We start from the raw sequence: 16,841 nt of genomic DNA, 5'->3' as shown, positions 1-16,841 counted from the left end.
ATTTTTGCATGCTTTTTTCGCCCTCCCCAGGCTCCAGAGGCTTTATAAGAGCATGGGGACGGTGAAAACAGCCTCCCCCCCAGAAGCGCTCCGAAGGCTCCAGGGACCTTCAAGAGGCTTCCCTGAAGCCTCCAGAGCAGTCAAAACGACCCTCCAAGCAAACTGGAAGTCACTTCCGGTTTGCCTGGAGGGTCGTTTTAAGTACTCCGAAGGCTTCAGGGAAGCTATGAAGCCTCCGGAGGGCCTCCGGGTTGGGCAGGGGAGGCTCTTTTTGCCCTCCCCATGCTCCTATAAAGCCTTTGGAGCCTGGGGAGTGCGAAAAATGGCTTTAAAAAAGGGTGAACTCAGCTGGCCAGCTGACAGGGCAGTGCCTCGCGTGCCCTGAAAAATGGCTCCGCGTGCCACCTGTGGCACATGTGCCATAGGTTTGCCATCACTGTCCTATGACAATATGATAATTAATTTTCCCATGACATTTGTTTCTTGCATGATTAGCTTTCCCATTATTTCTGAACTTGGCATATTTAAAAATGGAAAAATAAGGAAAATAAGGATTTATTTCTTTGCGGGGGGAAAAAGCAGAATTTAAACATTTTAACTTGCTGTGGGCATCTAAAGTGAGAAAAAAGGAAGCAAATGACAAAGCATGCATCAAACATTGTCATGCAGATTCACCCTGTTTGTGCTTATACTACTTTGAATGTTGCATGCAAACCCATAAATCAGGGGTGTTAAACTCGCAGTCTGCGGGCCAGATGCATCACACGCTGGCCAAGCCAACCCCCGGTTTAGCGAAGGGGGGGGGAGTCACGATACGTCACGTGATGACATGATGCTGAGAATTTGACATCCCTGCCATAAAGGGTGGGGTTTGAGTTGTGATCTCACAACAGACTTTCTCATTTGACAAAACTTCTAAGTGTAGCCTATGTTTCTTGCAATGCAAAACATTTTCTTGAATAAAAGAAACATGACCCACATATTTGTTCTCGAGATGAGGTAGTACTTAGGTCAGCGATGGCGAACCTTTTTTGGCTCACGTGCCATAAGTGGGGGGAGCGCAGGGGGGTCGTGTGCAGGCGTGCTGCACCCATAATGCAATGTGTGACACCCCCCCAGTGCACATGTGCGCACTACAGGCACAAACCCCCCCCATTTTTGCATGCTTTTTTTGCCCTCCCCAGGCTCCAGAGGCTTTATAGGAGCATGGGGAGGGTGAAAACAGCCTCCCCTGCCCCCCCAGAAGCCCTCCGGAAGCTTCAGGGACCCTCAGGAGGCTTCCCTGAAGCCTCCGAAGCAGTCAAAACAACCCTCCGAGCAAACCGGAAGTGACTTCCGGTTTGCTCGGAAGGTCGTTTTAAGCGCTCCGAAGGCTTCAGGGACTTTAACCCAGCAAACTCCTGAAGCCTCCGGAGCAGTCAAAACGACTCTCCGAGCAAACCGAAAGTCCTTCCTGAACTTCCGGTTTGCCTGTAGGGCCGGTTTTTTATGCTCCAGAGGCTTCAGGGAAGTTCAGGAAGCCTCCGGAGGGCCTCTGGGGAGGGCGGGGGAGGCTCTTTTCGCCCTCCCCAGGCTCCTATAAAGCCTCTGGTGCCTGGGGAAGGCGAAAAATGGCTTTAAAAAAGGGTGAACTAAGCTGGCCAGTGCGCACATGCGCACGGCCACCTGACAGGGCAGCGCTTCACGTGCCCTGACAAATGGCTCCGCGTGCCACCTGTGGCACACGTGCCATAGGTTCGCCATCACTGACTTAGGTTGTGGTATAATCTGCCATAAATAAATGGGTAGAAATGCTACAAAGAACTACCATAATACCCCTGACACTCCACTCGGCATTTTTAAAGAAAGCAATGATACATATTCAATAGTTGTATTGCAGGTAATCCTCGACTTACAACAGTTTATTTAGTGACCAAAGTTACAACAGCACTGAAAAAAGTGACTTGTGACCATTGCCGCATCCCCACAGTCATGTGATCAAAATGTAGATGCTTGGCATTTGGTTCATATTTCTGACCATTGCTGTGTCCCAAGATCTCCTTTGGTAACCTTTTGACAAGCAAAGTCAATGGGGAAGCCAGATTCACTTAACAACCGTGCTACTATGTTAACAACTGAAATGATTCCTTTAACAACTGTGGCAAGAAAGGTTGTAAAATGGAGCAAAACTCACTTAATAAATGTCTCACTTAACAACATAAATTTTGGGCTCAATTGTGGTCGTAAGGTGAGGACTATCTCGGCCAAGATACTTGGTTATTATAATTTTGTGAACATTATCATTATAATAATATTTTAACTTACCGCCCGACCATTACACTGTTTCTTTATGTCACAGTTGTAACCCAGCAAACTTGCATTTACGCACATATAATCAATACAAGCCTAAAAAGGACGGAAAAATAAGGTTTTTTTTTCAGAATGGTCTTTGAAAGCATGCTTTATCTGCAAATGCACAAAGGTACCAAGAAGAGACTGTCATCAGGTTCAAGAGTACCTCTAAACAAAATTTAGCATGATGGGCTTCCCCAAGACGAATAGTGACTTAATACTGAATTGTAGCTTCTTAAAGAACATGGACAAAAAAGATGGACAAATCTAAGCCTAAAGTTATGATGTTGGAAATGAGAGCAAAGTGAATCTTATATCTCTGTCATCATGCAACAATATAATTTGTCTGGGTTCAGCTTGACACAGGTATAAATCTAGCCACAATGATTTGGAATTTACAGCTTACAGTTCAAAATTAAGCATGGATCAAGTCCCAAATGATATAATATAGGTAATATTATATAATTAAAAGAAGCTTCATCTGTTGAAGCAAAGAGTAATTGGCAGTATTCCCAACACAACTCAGTGATGACAAATGATGCACAATAATGTCAGCATGCAAATACAATTATGTACTTGTGTCAATCTACAAGTAAACTTGTTATGTTTCCATGATTACATCATTATGCAAATGTCATAACTTGTGTCTTTTCTCCTGTCTATTAGTGTAACATTACACTATAGAGACAGTTTACAAACAACATTGGATAGTTTTGTACAACGTACAGAACAGGCAACCTACAATGAATAGTATGTAAACAGCCCCTCAGCCTCCAGAATCATGTAAGCAGGATTATAAATTCCTGAGGATAATTCTTTGTTGGTCTTCTTTGTGAGACATTAGAACATGGGTAACCTTGCAGAGGCCAGATGCTAATATGTCATTAAAAACTGAATGATTGAATGAGTGAGTAAGTGAATGAATGAATGAATGAATGAATGAATGAATGAATGAATGAATGAATGAATGAATGAAATCTCCCCAAATTCTAATAATTGGGCTTTTTTACCCATGGTAGTGATTTTAATATACTTTATCCCCCACTTCTTTGAAAGTGTAACAATGTTGCTCAAGTACTTATTACAACTCCTAGCAGGGAATGAAGAGGTAGTACAACTTCTCAACTGGAAAAGCTTGTTGAATTTTGTATAAAGTTTTATATTAAATAATAACATGGTTTCTTGATTTTTGGCCTAGCGTAAGGAATATACTCAGCCCATCATGATTTACGTTTAGGAGTAACAAATTAACATAACAAATCGTAACTTGATGCTAAGTGCAAACTCAGCCAGTCATTTGTTCAATAAAGCAAGGTGTGATACGCATAGGCTACACATTTGTAAGATGCAGAGAACTCTTACTTTTCCTTCAGCACAAGAAGTGCCTTTATGAACCAGTGCTGGATCGGGAATATCTGATCCTAGATCAAATTCAGTGGATACACATGGAATTCCATCTTGAGTCTGGAAATACAACTGGGACGGGAGATTCTCTTGTTTGAAAGATGTACAATGAATCTTGCCACATAAACTGTTGCTGCAAATGTAATAACATTAATTATTGTAATAATTAATGTAATAATATTATGATATACATACGTAAGTAAGGAATTGTGAAGCAGTATGATAAATGCAAAATGCTATCTTCCATGTTCTAATGTTGAGTACATGCTTGTTCAAGATTTTGTTCACTAGGCTTAAGGTGTATAAAAATCAATGTTGAGCAAAAAGATGTAAATTTATAAGTAGGAAAAATAACAGATTATCAGCTTTAATACATTCAGATCTTCTTGGCCAACTATGGAAGGCAAGGTAGTCCTCACTTAGCAACCACTTTGAACAGTGACCGTTCAGTTACGACAATGTTGAAAAAGTAATTTTGTGACCAATGCCTGCACATACAACCTTCACAGCATCTTTCTCTCTCACTCACTCTCACTCTGCCATGTTAGTACATGCTGCCTTGTGTAAAATCATAAGCACAGTTTTGGTCACATGATTTTTCACTTAGTGACTGCTTTCAGTAACAACCAAGTTGCCAGTCTCAATTGCTAAATGAGAACTACCTATCTAGCTAAAATGTCCTTTCATATGGCTGAAGTGTCCATTTTTAATGGCTTAAAGAACAGAATAAATAATCTCTGTCAGCTATTCATTTCCACATTCTTTTAGCAAAGGTTTGGCATCCCTCATTAAGGTTTATGATTCCAAATAAATGTGTACAGTTCTATCACAAGAAGTTTGGTGCAAAACATTTTCTGTTGCCATCCAACAACTGATATCCTAAGGCTTGACACTTTTGATTTTTGAAGTATTACATATTTATCAAGACAAGTAGCACATTTATTTGACTATGATTCAGAAACACACTGGTTACACCACCAAAACACTGAAATTACTAGAACATTCTGAACAACTATTTAAAATCATTTATAAGACAAATCTAGTCTCTAGAGTGGAGGTGGGGAACTATGGCCCCTTTACGACTTGTTGACTTCAACTCCCAGAATTCCTGAGCCAGTTTGAGCCAGGAATTCTGGGAGTTGAAGTCCACAAGTCATAAAGGGGTCATAGTTCCCCACCCCTGCTCTAGAGCAAAGAAACTTTCTAGTGCAGGTTTCTATTACAATCCTGTAATCTAAATGTAGATACAATGGTTAGAAGGGATGTTGTCCAAATGTGGCCAGTTGTGAGCTTTATAAACCTTTGTTTACAAAGATGTGGATAAATCCTGGGATTGTGTTATCCCACCACTTGCAGACACGCTACAACAACGATATGCTGGTCTACATAAATACATTAGCAGTAGTCCAGGAATTGTATAATATTAAGAAAACTGAATTATATTCTGATTATTAAACTATGTAATGGTTGCTATTGAAGCCTGCAATTTGAATATATAAATAGTCCTCGACTTACAACCACAACTGAGCTCAAATGTTTGTTGCTAAATGAAACATTTGTTAAGTGAATTTTGCTCCATTTTACGATCTTTCTTGCCACAGTTGTTAAGTGAATCACTGCAGTTCTTAAATTAGTAACACAGCTGTTAAGTGAATCTGGTTCTCCAATTAACTTTGCTTGTCTGAAGATTGCAAAAGATGATCACATGACCCCTGAAACTACAACAGTCATAAATGTGAGTCAATTCCCAAGCATCTGAATTTTGATCATGTGACCATCGGGCTGCCGCGAAGGTTGTATGTGAAAAACAGTTGTTAAGTCACGTTTTTCAGTGCTGTTGTAACTTTGAACAGTCACTAAATGAACTGTTGTAATTTGAGGACTATCTCTAATAGGAAATTTTGTCTTAGTGATGTTGGTATGTTTCTTTAGGAGTAGAAGGAAAAGGAAGAAAGAGTGCAGAGTTGTGATTCTGAATCATGTTGCCTATTATCCAAATAAGAGCATTCAGTTCAATGGGACTTAATCCCTGACTGATTGTGCATGGAGTCGTTTAGTCTGAATGTGTCTTCAGAATATAAAACATTTTTTTCTGATTACTTACGCTTGGGAACATTTAAAAAAACTTGACCCTTTCATTCCGCAATTGCCAAATCTGTCTCCTTTGCTATTGGCTCTTTCAAAGCAAACATTTGGTCCTTTCTTTGCTCCTACAAAATAAATGAAGCTTCATTATTCTATGTTGAGGATAATTCTGACACAAACAATGGGTCGCTACATCCTCTTGGCATTCCCGTAGCACATAAATCCCCATAAAATCACTTAAGGAAACCCAAAGAAAGGGAATCTTCAACAACGTGCAATATAAACACACATTATTTAAGATAGACAGGTAGAAAATAGGCAGAATGCACCCAGGAACGTAAACTGGCAGGCAGAAGACATGACAAACATTCTTTAATTTCTCAACACAGAAAAACTCAATCACAGTTTCAACCGGAAAACGGCATCATTTTACATCAAGCCAAATTCAAAAATTCCTAGAAGCTTGGCATTCTGAGAAACCATCTATCAGCACATATAGAAACAACCTCATCTATGAACCTCAGCTATTTCTCGACTTAGTCCCACAATGGAGGCCAAAATTTTTGTTGTTAAGGGAGACAGTTGTTAATTTTGCCCTATTTTATGACATTTAACCGTTGTTAAATGAATCTGGCTTCCCCATTGACTTTACTTGTCAGAAAGTCCGCAAAATGACCCAGGGAAACTGCAACTATCATAAATATGAACAAGTTGCCAACCACCCAAATTTATATCACGTGACCATGGGGATATTGCAATGGTCATAAGTGTGAAAAACAGTCTTACGTCACTTTTTTCAGGTCACTTGTAACTTTGAATGGTCATTTAATGAATGGTTGTAAGTTGAGGACTACTTGTATTTAAAGGACTTAACTAAAAGTTAAGGAAGGAAACAAACATCCTGTCTAGCAACCAACACCCAAACAAGCAGGAAACAATTCCAGATAAACAATGGGGGAAGAACAATATCCTAACTAAGAAACTATCAAGAAAGTAACCACACCTCAAACAAGACTGACAGGGCACACTACTATATTTAAACAACTAGCAAAGCTCGCTCTCCCCCATACTGATGATATTACTTAGTCTGGTGACAAAACATCTATAGCAGGGGTGTCAAATTCAATTTCATTGAGGGCCGCATCAGGGTTGTGTTTGACCTTTGGGGGCCAGGGTGGGCGTGGCCAGCTCATTGTCACTCATGCTGGGGGCACCTGTGCTGGTCCAAGCACTCTGCCAGTGATCCATTTTGGCTGCAACAGTCTCCTGCAACTCTCTGCCAGCGAAAATGAAGCTCAGGAAGGCTGTACACAGCCCTCCCAAATTCCATTTTCGCTGGAGGAGGCACTGCGGACCAGTCCTTCACTGTTTCCAGGGTGGCCCTATGGGCCAGCTCTAACTCCATGAATCCAGCCCTTGGCCTTGAGTTTGACAGGAAAGCAGCCAAGCTTGTAGAACACCAAGAACCCAAACAGATCAACCCCAAGTTACATATATTCTTTACTATTGGAATAAAAAAATCCTTTCAAAATAATAATCATTTACATTCCAATATATGAACATTTTCTACATAACACCTGCCAGTTTAATTATCAGTTCTATCAATCACAAATGATTCAAACCATACCTTTTCCAAAGAGGAATTCACACTGAGAATCGTAACTCTCACAAATTCCACTGTAACAGTAATCTTTCATATTATTACAAGGGTAGCCATCCATGACATACACATCTTCCGGACAGTCATAATAGGTCCCATTGCAATATTCAGGGAGATCACAGGTATTTGATTTTGGCCGACACTCCACTCCTGCTACCTTGAACTTGAAAACAGAGTTTTATTGATTTTATTGGTTTCTAATTGTAACACGTTGACAACATTCATATGCCTTTAATGACAGGGGAGAAGGAGAAAGAGATTTGTGAAAAAGAAAGAGGTTGGAATAGTTCCTGGGCCAAAGTACAAGAACAGTGTGCCAATGATCATATTACTAATTGTACAGAAAAACCAAACCAAAACTACAAGATATATTTCTCTTTCAGGCGTACACTATCGTATTACACACAACAACCAACATTTATTGCCTGTATGAGCAGAGCCAGATGGCTACACTGAAATGTAAATGTACCAGTCCTTGAGTGAACAGAACTAGACTATCATCATAGCTGATTTGTATGGTACCTCAGTACCAAAGTCAGCTGGGGCAATTATCCTTACTTGAATATGGGACAGCAACTGGTGGGTTTCTGTAGCTTAGTTTTCTCTCCTATTTGCCAGCTTAGCCTCCCTACATGATTATGGATGAACAATTGGCATAATTTATTGTTATGAAGAAGGATCAATGTCTCCTTGAGGTTTTGGGAGGAAGGAGGGATATAAATAAATATGTGAATTAATTAATTAATCCAGACCACAAAATTACAACTAAATTAGGGGACCTGGGAGATAAAGTCACAGTCCAAGAAGCAAGTAGGATAGCTACAGCCAGATATAGAGATAGAGACATAAAGATATATTTTCATATATCTAGCTGTAGGATTTTTCAGTCATTCCTTTTCTCCATTCTCTCCATCCCTCCTTCTTTCTCCTTCTGAGGATGTAAATAATTTATTGGAAAACTAGAAAGTATGGTACATATGTTATGCATTCAAACTGAACTTTTCATTAGAATAAACCTGAAGCAGTCAGCTAATTTTTTATTTACTTACTGTATTTTTCGGAGTATAAGATGCACCGGAGTATAAGACGCACCAAGGTTTTGAAGAGGCAATTTTTTAAAAAAGTAGGTAGGTAGATGGAGAGAGAGAGAGGGAGAGAGAGAGAGTAGGTAGGTAGGTAGGTAGGTAGATAGAGGGATAGAGAGAGAGAGAAATACAGTAGGTAGGTAGGGAGAGAGACGGAGTAGGTAGGTAGATAGAGGGATAGAGATAGAGAAATACAGTAGGTAGGGAGAGAGTGAGTAGGTAGGTAGGTAGATGTTTCCAGGTGTATTTATCCATGTCCTGGAGATCGCTGACAACCTGCAGCACCTAAGACTTGTTTCTGCTGGCACAGCACTTGATCAATGTAATTCTCATCAATCAGTTAAAGAGCTTTCCGAAAGGAAAAAAATGCAAGTTTTTGCAGTCTGCAAACCTCCCAAAAACATCCCCGTTTTTTTCAAATAAAAAGCATGAATAGCCTTGGGGGGGCTTGCAGAGTGCTCCTGGGGGGCGGGGGGGGGGCAAAAACAAATAACAAACGGCCCGTTCTTCCTGAAAAGGGCCCTTTTTTGTCAAAAAAATTACATGCATAGCCTTATGGAGGCTTACAGAGTGCTGCTGGGGGTTGGGGGAGCAAAAAACGGCCCATATTTTGCTCATTTCTGCCCTCCCCAGCCCCCAGCAGCTCTCTGAAAGCCTGAATAAGGGTATACACGGCCATTTTTGTGAAGGAGGTGGGGCTTCGGGAGGAAATAAATGCTGTATTTGATGTATAAGCCGCACCCAGATTTTCAGCCTCTTTTTTGAGGAAAAAAGGTGCGTCTTATACTCCAAAAAATATGGTAACTTCTTTTTAGCCCAACTCAATCGACTCTGAGAAGCAACTAATCCTTGTTATGCGACATACACACATAAACAGTTCTAAGAAAATGCATTTGTCTTCTCTGGGATTGTTTATTTTTTGCATTCTTTTGCCATCAAATATTTTCGGAGTTTCAGATAAATCTTAGTGATATATACAGTATAAGGAATTTGAACGAACAAAAACTAAAGTTTGGTGCTTGTTTCATTTGTTGCATTTAAAAGGTCAACCTATATGTAATATGCCACACAATAGAAGACCCATCCTTTTTACATGCATCAAAGCAATAAGGCTTTGATAATATAATCACAAATGTCATCCTGAATTTTTCTAATCTCCCTCTAATGTTCCTGCATGTAACAGTACTAAGATGTTATTGTATACATAAACACATGCATACAATCTTCATGAATGATAATTCAAAACAAACATACCTTAAGAAAAATATATTAACTTTGCAATTCTATGTATATTTAAATATTGGGGTACACCTGCTGAACATAATGGGGATTAATACAAAACATGCAAGCACGGGATTGTACTTCACATCTAAACATAGGACAATCTATTTTACCTGACACTTTTCACAGCACAATCCTTCAGCACATGTTGATCCACGTGTTAGCTTGCAGCTGGCAGCATCACAACAGGGATTGGTACATTCCTGTTAAGAAAATGACTTTGGTTGTATAGTCCATGATCAACTGTTGAAGAAAACTTCCACTAAACTCAGTAAGATCAATATTCTCATCACTAGGATGTGACTAAAAGAGTTTTAAGAAACATTCCCACAGAACTTTGCTTTTTAATTGAAGCATTTTTTTAAAAAAGCACCCATTGATAATCATATAGTGAAATCAAGGTTTTATAAAAACCTTTAAAAAGTGCTTAGTGGTGAGGAACCTTCTTTTTCTAATGTGATTATTGCAACATTTTACTAAGGAAAGATTTGATAGAGAAAACTTCATGGACACATGGCACAAATCTGTGGCATTCTACATGTTCATCACTAGGAGCGAGGCTAAACAAGACAGAAACTTTTTTTTGTCAATCTACAGTACTCTTATTTTCAGAAACTGCTTTGTTGTTGCATTAGGCCAGTATCAAAGTAGCACTGAGGAACAAAATACAGCATTGAGCATTAAATTACTTCACTTTCGATGCCAAAAAGCTGTGATGGGGCACAAATGCAACATCTATCTACACCTCCTTAAAGCAACAGTATCTTTTCCTGGTTTCTAAAAATGATGGATGTGGATCCAGAGAAAGACCTAGCTGTGCTAAGGTGTTGCAGAAAAATCCTTGTAGGGTTAATCCCTAACCCTCATCTACCATTTTAGAACAGAATCTGGGCATAGCCCCAGTATTGGTGTATGTGTGTACGTATAATCTTAGCATATTCAATATTTTAAAATATAAATACAAATTACCTACTTTTGGAGTGCCACAATCACATTCTTCATTCCTATCCACAATGTTATTGCCACACATGGGTTCTGTAAAGATATCGCTCGGCTTGGGAGAATTTCTGAGACAGCTTCCACCACCTTTCAAGATAAGTTGCTCAAAATCACTAGCGCTGCAGCTGCTGAAGTTCCTGGACCCACTAGAAAGAACAATTTTTCCAGGACATGGAGTAATATATTTCCCATTTAGTGCCTAATTTTAATGAGGTTCCATTTCTACAATTACACTATACTTCGATCATAACACTAAAGCAATGTGTGTTGTACACCCCCCCCAAAAATAAGTCCATTTCTGACTCTGAGAGATACATGATATTGTGAGCCAGAAACTGGCCAATTGTTGAAATGGGGAAATATACAAAAACTGCATTGTAATTCCTCTAATAGGCTTGTCATAATTAAAAAAAGCAAACTTCAAGTGTGCACCCCAGCCAATCTAGAAAAGACTAAAAAGCCAAGTTGTCTCCACCCAAATGATCCATGATTTTCCTTTAAAATGTTAGGCCAGCTTCACAACTTGCAAAATGTGTCTCAGATTGATGAGTCACGATGAAAGTTATGACTTCATTTTTTCCTCTGGCAGCATTTCTTATACATGACTTGGCACCATGAATGTGTGTGTAAACTAAACTCAGCATCCATTAACACTCTTCAAGGGTGGGGAATCTCCATCCATTATTTCTCTGTGATCTCTAGGGTAAAGATTCAGGTTATGATTGTTTTCTGTCATTCAGAACCTTCCTCTCAATTTAAGATTTTTAATTGAACTGTTCCATATGGAACTTGTTACTTAGGTTCTATCCTAATTTATCCACTTCTACCCAGTTCATTCTCCAGAGAAACAGAAGTTCTTTGTTTCCTCTTAAACCATTTAAGAAAAGTTTAAGGAGTCCTGAAATTGTTTGGTTTTCTTTTGATCGATATAACTGGCTAGGCTCCATGGGATTTGACAAGTATTTTGGATGCTTAAATTCCTTGTCAAAGTCTTTACCTTCTTCAGGAATGAAAATAGCTTATACATAGAATGATTATTAGCATGCACACATAGTCCTCAACTTATAACTGTTTGTTTAGTGACCGTTCAAAGTTACAATGGAAGTGAAAAAGTAACATGACCATTTTTCACATTTATGACCATTGCAGCATCCTCATAGTCACGTGATCAAAATTCAGATACTTGGCAACTGACTCATATTTATGACAGTTGCAGTATTCCTGGAGTCATGTGATTATCTTTTGTAACCTTCCAACAAGCAAAGTCAAAGGGAAAACCAGATTCACTTAACAACCGAGTTACTAACTTAACAACTGTGGTGATTTACTTAACAATTGTCGCAAGCAAGGTTGTAAAATGTGGCAAAACTCACTTAACAACTATCTCGCTTAGCTACAGAAATTCTGGGTTCAATTGTGGTCAAAAGTCAAGGACTACCTACAATGCATCCAGCCACAGGCTGCCAGTTTGACACCCCTGACTTAAAACGTCATGCATAACATTCCCTTCGCCAGTTTTATCCAATAACTGCTCTATGAAGATACTGGATTGAGAGAAACCAGATCAAATCACCAAGGGAGTTGTATGAATGTGCTTTGACTTGACCCCGAGTCTCTTCGGTAATCTTATACCAACCACATCAGATCTAGGAAATGTAATTATCTGTGTTTTTTAATTTTCCTTTTTATTTAAATGATAATAATTTCTGTGTTTATTATTTAAATGATAATAATTTCAAAGGTGACTTAGTGGCTAAGACGCTGAGCTTGTCGATCAGAAAGGCCAGCAGTTTGGCGGTTTGAATCCCTAGTGCCATGTAATGGAGTGAGCTCCTGATACTTGTCCCAGCTTCTGCCAGCCTAGCAGTTTGAAAGCACACAAAAATGCGGTAGAAAAATAGGGACCACTTTGGTGGGAAGATAACAGTATTCTGTGTGCCTTCGGCATTTAGTTATGCTGGCCACATGACCACAGAGAAGTCTTCGGACAGCACTGGCTCTTTGACTTTGAAGAGATGAGCACCGCTCCCTAGAGTCGGGAATGACTAGCACATATGTGCGAGTGAAACCTTTACCTTTACCTTTTTTAATTTCTGTGTTCTACTCCAAACATTGTTTAGTCCTATTATATCTCTATTTTAAGTTTTCTCCATCCTTGTATTTTTCCTGTGTCCTCTATTCAACATCTGACTTTGGTTCTTTGCCTCTTCCCTTCTCTACTAACATAGCTAAAGCTCGATCACCTAGGTTTAACTAACCAACTTTTCCATTAAATGAATGCTGTATATAATAGATTCCAAAAAATAAAACACCCAAATTTAGCCTCTATTGGTTCTGTTCATTAAATTTAGCATAACTGAAAACATAAATACCCTGTCTATAATGTGACTCTAGACTCAAAAATAGTTCCAAGAACAAAGATTTTGTGTTGTCATCAGGTATATGTGCCTACTTTTAAATGCACAAGTATCTGTGATTGAGACCATATGGTAATAATAAAATATTACTGAAAAGAGCCTACTAATATAGAAAATAGTTTGTTTAAAACTGAAACACTGTTTCAGTGTATAATTTGGTAGTCTTTGATTTTTCGAAGAAATTTGAATGCTCGTAATTATAATAGTTTGCAATGACCAATATTTTATTAAGGTTAGTACCTACAGGATGTTTCTTCCTGCCATCACTGAGCTAAATGCTCTAACACTGTATCTCCATTGGATTGCAATGCTTGATCCTAAACTCTCTAATTGATCAAACACCAACAAAGATTTGGCATAGTAAACTTAATATACAGTATAAGTATAATTTTTTTAAAAAACCATAAAAATAATGTTGAGCAAATGTTCTTACTTATCTGAATTGTGCATTATATAGGTATTTGCACATCTTCCATTATCATGATTCATACCGAGATTATGTCCCAACTCATGTGCAACCACTGTAGCGTGACTTATGGGAGACGGATGATCGAACTGGCAGAAATATCAGCATTGTTAGCACAGGATGGGGTGAGAGATGATTCTTTTTTTATTTAAACAAGAAAAACAGCAACAGTGGAGAATAAAAAACAATAGCTGAGCTAGACAAATCAAAGTCTATTTCATCAGTCATTTTATTTTTCACTTTGAACTCCAAATTCTGATGAGAAGTCCATAATTAGGAGATGAGCACATTGTTAGTTGCAACATTCAATTCCTGGACAGTTTTGGCACAGCATACCATCACTAAGACGGTGGCAATTATAACAGTTCATGGTAATGAATTGCATAGTTATGAAAATTTTGAAAAACTTTCTTTCCCTACTCTTAATTAGACCACCCATTAAAAAATCAACATCTGTTTTAACTTTCTAACTATCATCTACAATTTTGTAAAGCTCAATCATGTTGCCGCTTATCAGCTTTTTGTTTGTCATAAAAAGCCTTATTATTTTAAGCTTTTGCTGTAGGACAACTGCCTTTGCTCTCATTTTGGTTACTTTTCGGTATTCCCGGTTGGTAGTATTATACCCTTGTAGGTGTACAGCATGATTTTGTCAATGGGTTAGTAGTCAACACCAGTATAGGCATTTGCCAAGTGCTTCTGCTTGCCACAGAAATCTAAACTCAACGTTGAATGTTCAAAATCCTGACACAATATAATGTAACAGATAAAGATGTTCTCTATGTTCACTCTATGTTCACAACTGTAATGGGATTTTATGCTTACCGTACTGATAGAGCCTCCATGATCTGCACTACAGACTGTGCCAACAAAAGCCATTCCAACAGTTGAACCAAATGGCCTTCTCCCTCTGAAATGCAGGAACAGATTAAATGGGGAGATGGGTTGAGATGCCTCTCCAGACTGAATCCTTTATTATAGATATTTTGATACACACGTACACACAGACACACACACAAACAGAGTCTCCCTTGCTTCCCTGACCTTTTCAGATGTTATAGTATTTTAACATCCTGAGAAAAAAGTTATTGAATTGGATTTGAGATACATTGGACCCTCGGCCCATTATTTTAATTTCATTTGATTTTAAAAGAGATATAATGTCTTTGACAGTCTGAATATCTTGTATTTTATGTTAATAGCAGACAGATATAATTACCCATGTTGTATCTTTCCCCATGTTAGATTAATCTTATGCCATGTAATGATAATTTAATTAATCTATTGTATGAGAATTTTAAACTTCTTTATCCTTTATTTATAATACGCTATAATGGTATAAAATGTACTTTATTCGGGTCTTTTCTCGTGTAAGATTGAAATTGTCTTGGCAACGTTTTGGCAAGGTCTCACTCGCCATCCTCAGCTGGTGCTTTTGGCTTAAAGCATGATCGGAGCTGCCGTCTTTCTAGAATTCTTGGGGGGGGATGCTGGCGTTGTTTCAGTAAGTGGATTGATTGGCTGTGTGGCTGTATCATGATTGGTAGATTGGTGCTGATTGGTGCTGGCTGTGTGTCCGTTGTTGTTTTGTGTTGTAATGGCCTGGGTGGCAGGTGGGGCTCGTTTGTTGACCAGGATGGCGAGTGAGATAATCTCAATCTTACACGGGAAAAGACCCGAATACAACAAGACCAGCATACCTACACCTGTGAAAATCTACGAAAACAAATATATAAATAAGTAAGTAAGTAAGTAAGTAAGTAAGTAAGTAAGTAAGTAAGTATGTATGTAAGTATGTATGTGTGTTACAACCCCTGGTATGCCCAAATACATACCTATTTCCCTGGCTCAGCTGATAAGGAGGAGAGCCTGTGGCTTAGTGGCTAATACATCTGCCTAATATGTAATACAGCCCATGTTCAAATCCCAGTAAGGGTATGGCTAGCTGATGAGAGCTAAATAGCTTGAAATAGATCTATACTAGTTTCCCTTTATTTATTTATCAGCACAAATACAAAACACATGCACACACACACACACACACACATATATGTGTGTGTATGTGTATGTATGTATGTATGTATGTATGTACATCTATACTGGTCTCCCTTTATTTATTTATCAGCACAAATACAACACAAATATAAAAAGGCAACATTAAAAATAAAAATATGGTGTTCTGCCTGCATGGTCTTCTGTAATGAGCCGAAGGACAGAAAGAGGGAGTAGTGAGCTTCCTCCCATATTTGGGCATACCAGGGGTTGTAACACAAATACATACCTATTTCCCTGGCTCAACTGATAAGGAGGAGAGCCTGTTGCTTAGTGGCTAAGACTCCTGCCTAATATGTAATACAGCCCAGGTTCAAATCCCACTAAGGGTATGGCTAGCTGATGAGAGCTAAATAGCTCGAAATAGATCTATACTAGTCTCCCTTTATTTATTTATCAGCACAAATACAACACACACACACATACACATGTATGTATGTATGTATGTATGTATGTATGTATGTATGTATGTATATGTATGTATTTATGTTACAACCCCTGGTATGCCCAAATATGGGAGGGAGCTCACCACTCCCTCCTTTATCAGCACAAATACAACATACATATATACACATACATACATAAACACACACACAAAATATGGCCTTTGGGCTTATTATGGGGGAGGGCTTATTGTTTGGGGTTTGCTGGGCAGCTGCTCCCTTGCGAACTGGCTCCTGAAGAGCCAGGCACAGCCTCAGGGGCAAAGCAGTCATGAAGTGACCAAACTCATGAGCAACCGCCCGGCAAATCCCCTCCAGCCGGGCAAAGCGCCATTCACTGACCTAGGGGGTATCCCTAAAGCGCCAAGCCACATCGTGCTCTGCCCGTTCCCCAGCTCCTGTGGCTTGACACATTAGGGATACCCCCTACTTCAGTGCATGGAGCTCCGCCCAGCTGGAGAAGGGGGTTGCGCGAGCGCCTGTTCCGCCCCTAGCAGGCATGCCTCCTAGCCTCAACATGTCTGGGCCCAGCTGTCCCTGCAGCAGCCGCCACCGCCGCCACGCTCTGAGCATAACGTCTTCTCCAGTTCCAAACTCCCAAACTCGGCTGCTGGAAGA

General features: G+C 39.3%; 1 protein-coding gene across 1 annotated transcript in view; it reads right to left on the bottom strand.

Moving 5' to 3' along the window:
- LOC309393052 (disintegrin and metalloproteinase domain-containing protein 9-like) overlaps window positions 1-16,841 on the bottom strand; it is a 37,825-nt gene that overhangs the window by 7,394 nt on the left and 13,590 nt on the right. Inside the window, exons 10-17 of the mRNA XM_081954804.1 lie at window positions 14,554-14,638; window positions 13,696-13,817; window positions 10,820-10,991; window positions 9,960-10,049; window positions 7,448-7,643; window positions 5,840-5,945; window positions 3,694-3,868; window positions 2,305-2,385 (exon numbers count right to left, since the gene is read on the bottom strand). Coding sequence (XP_081810930.1) covers window positions 2,305-2,385; window positions 3,694-3,868; window positions 5,840-5,945; window positions 7,448-7,643; window positions 9,960-10,049; window positions 10,820-10,991; window positions 13,696-13,817; window positions 14,554-14,638 — 1,027 coding nt within the window. The remainder of the gene's footprint in view (window positions 1-2,304; window positions 2,386-3,693; window positions 3,869-5,839; window positions 5,946-7,447; window positions 7,644-9,959; window positions 10,050-10,819; window positions 10,992-13,695; window positions 13,818-14,553; window positions 14,639-16,841) is intronic.

The sequence above is a fragment of the Natrix helvetica genome, assembly GCF_964273705.1.
Source record: "Natrix helvetica genome assembly, chromosome: 5".
Taxonomy (NCBI): Eukaryota; Metazoa; Chordata; class Lepidosauria; order Squamata; family Natricidae; genus Natrix; species Natrix helvetica.
This window is presented reverse-complemented; position numbering and strand designations above follow the sequence as displayed.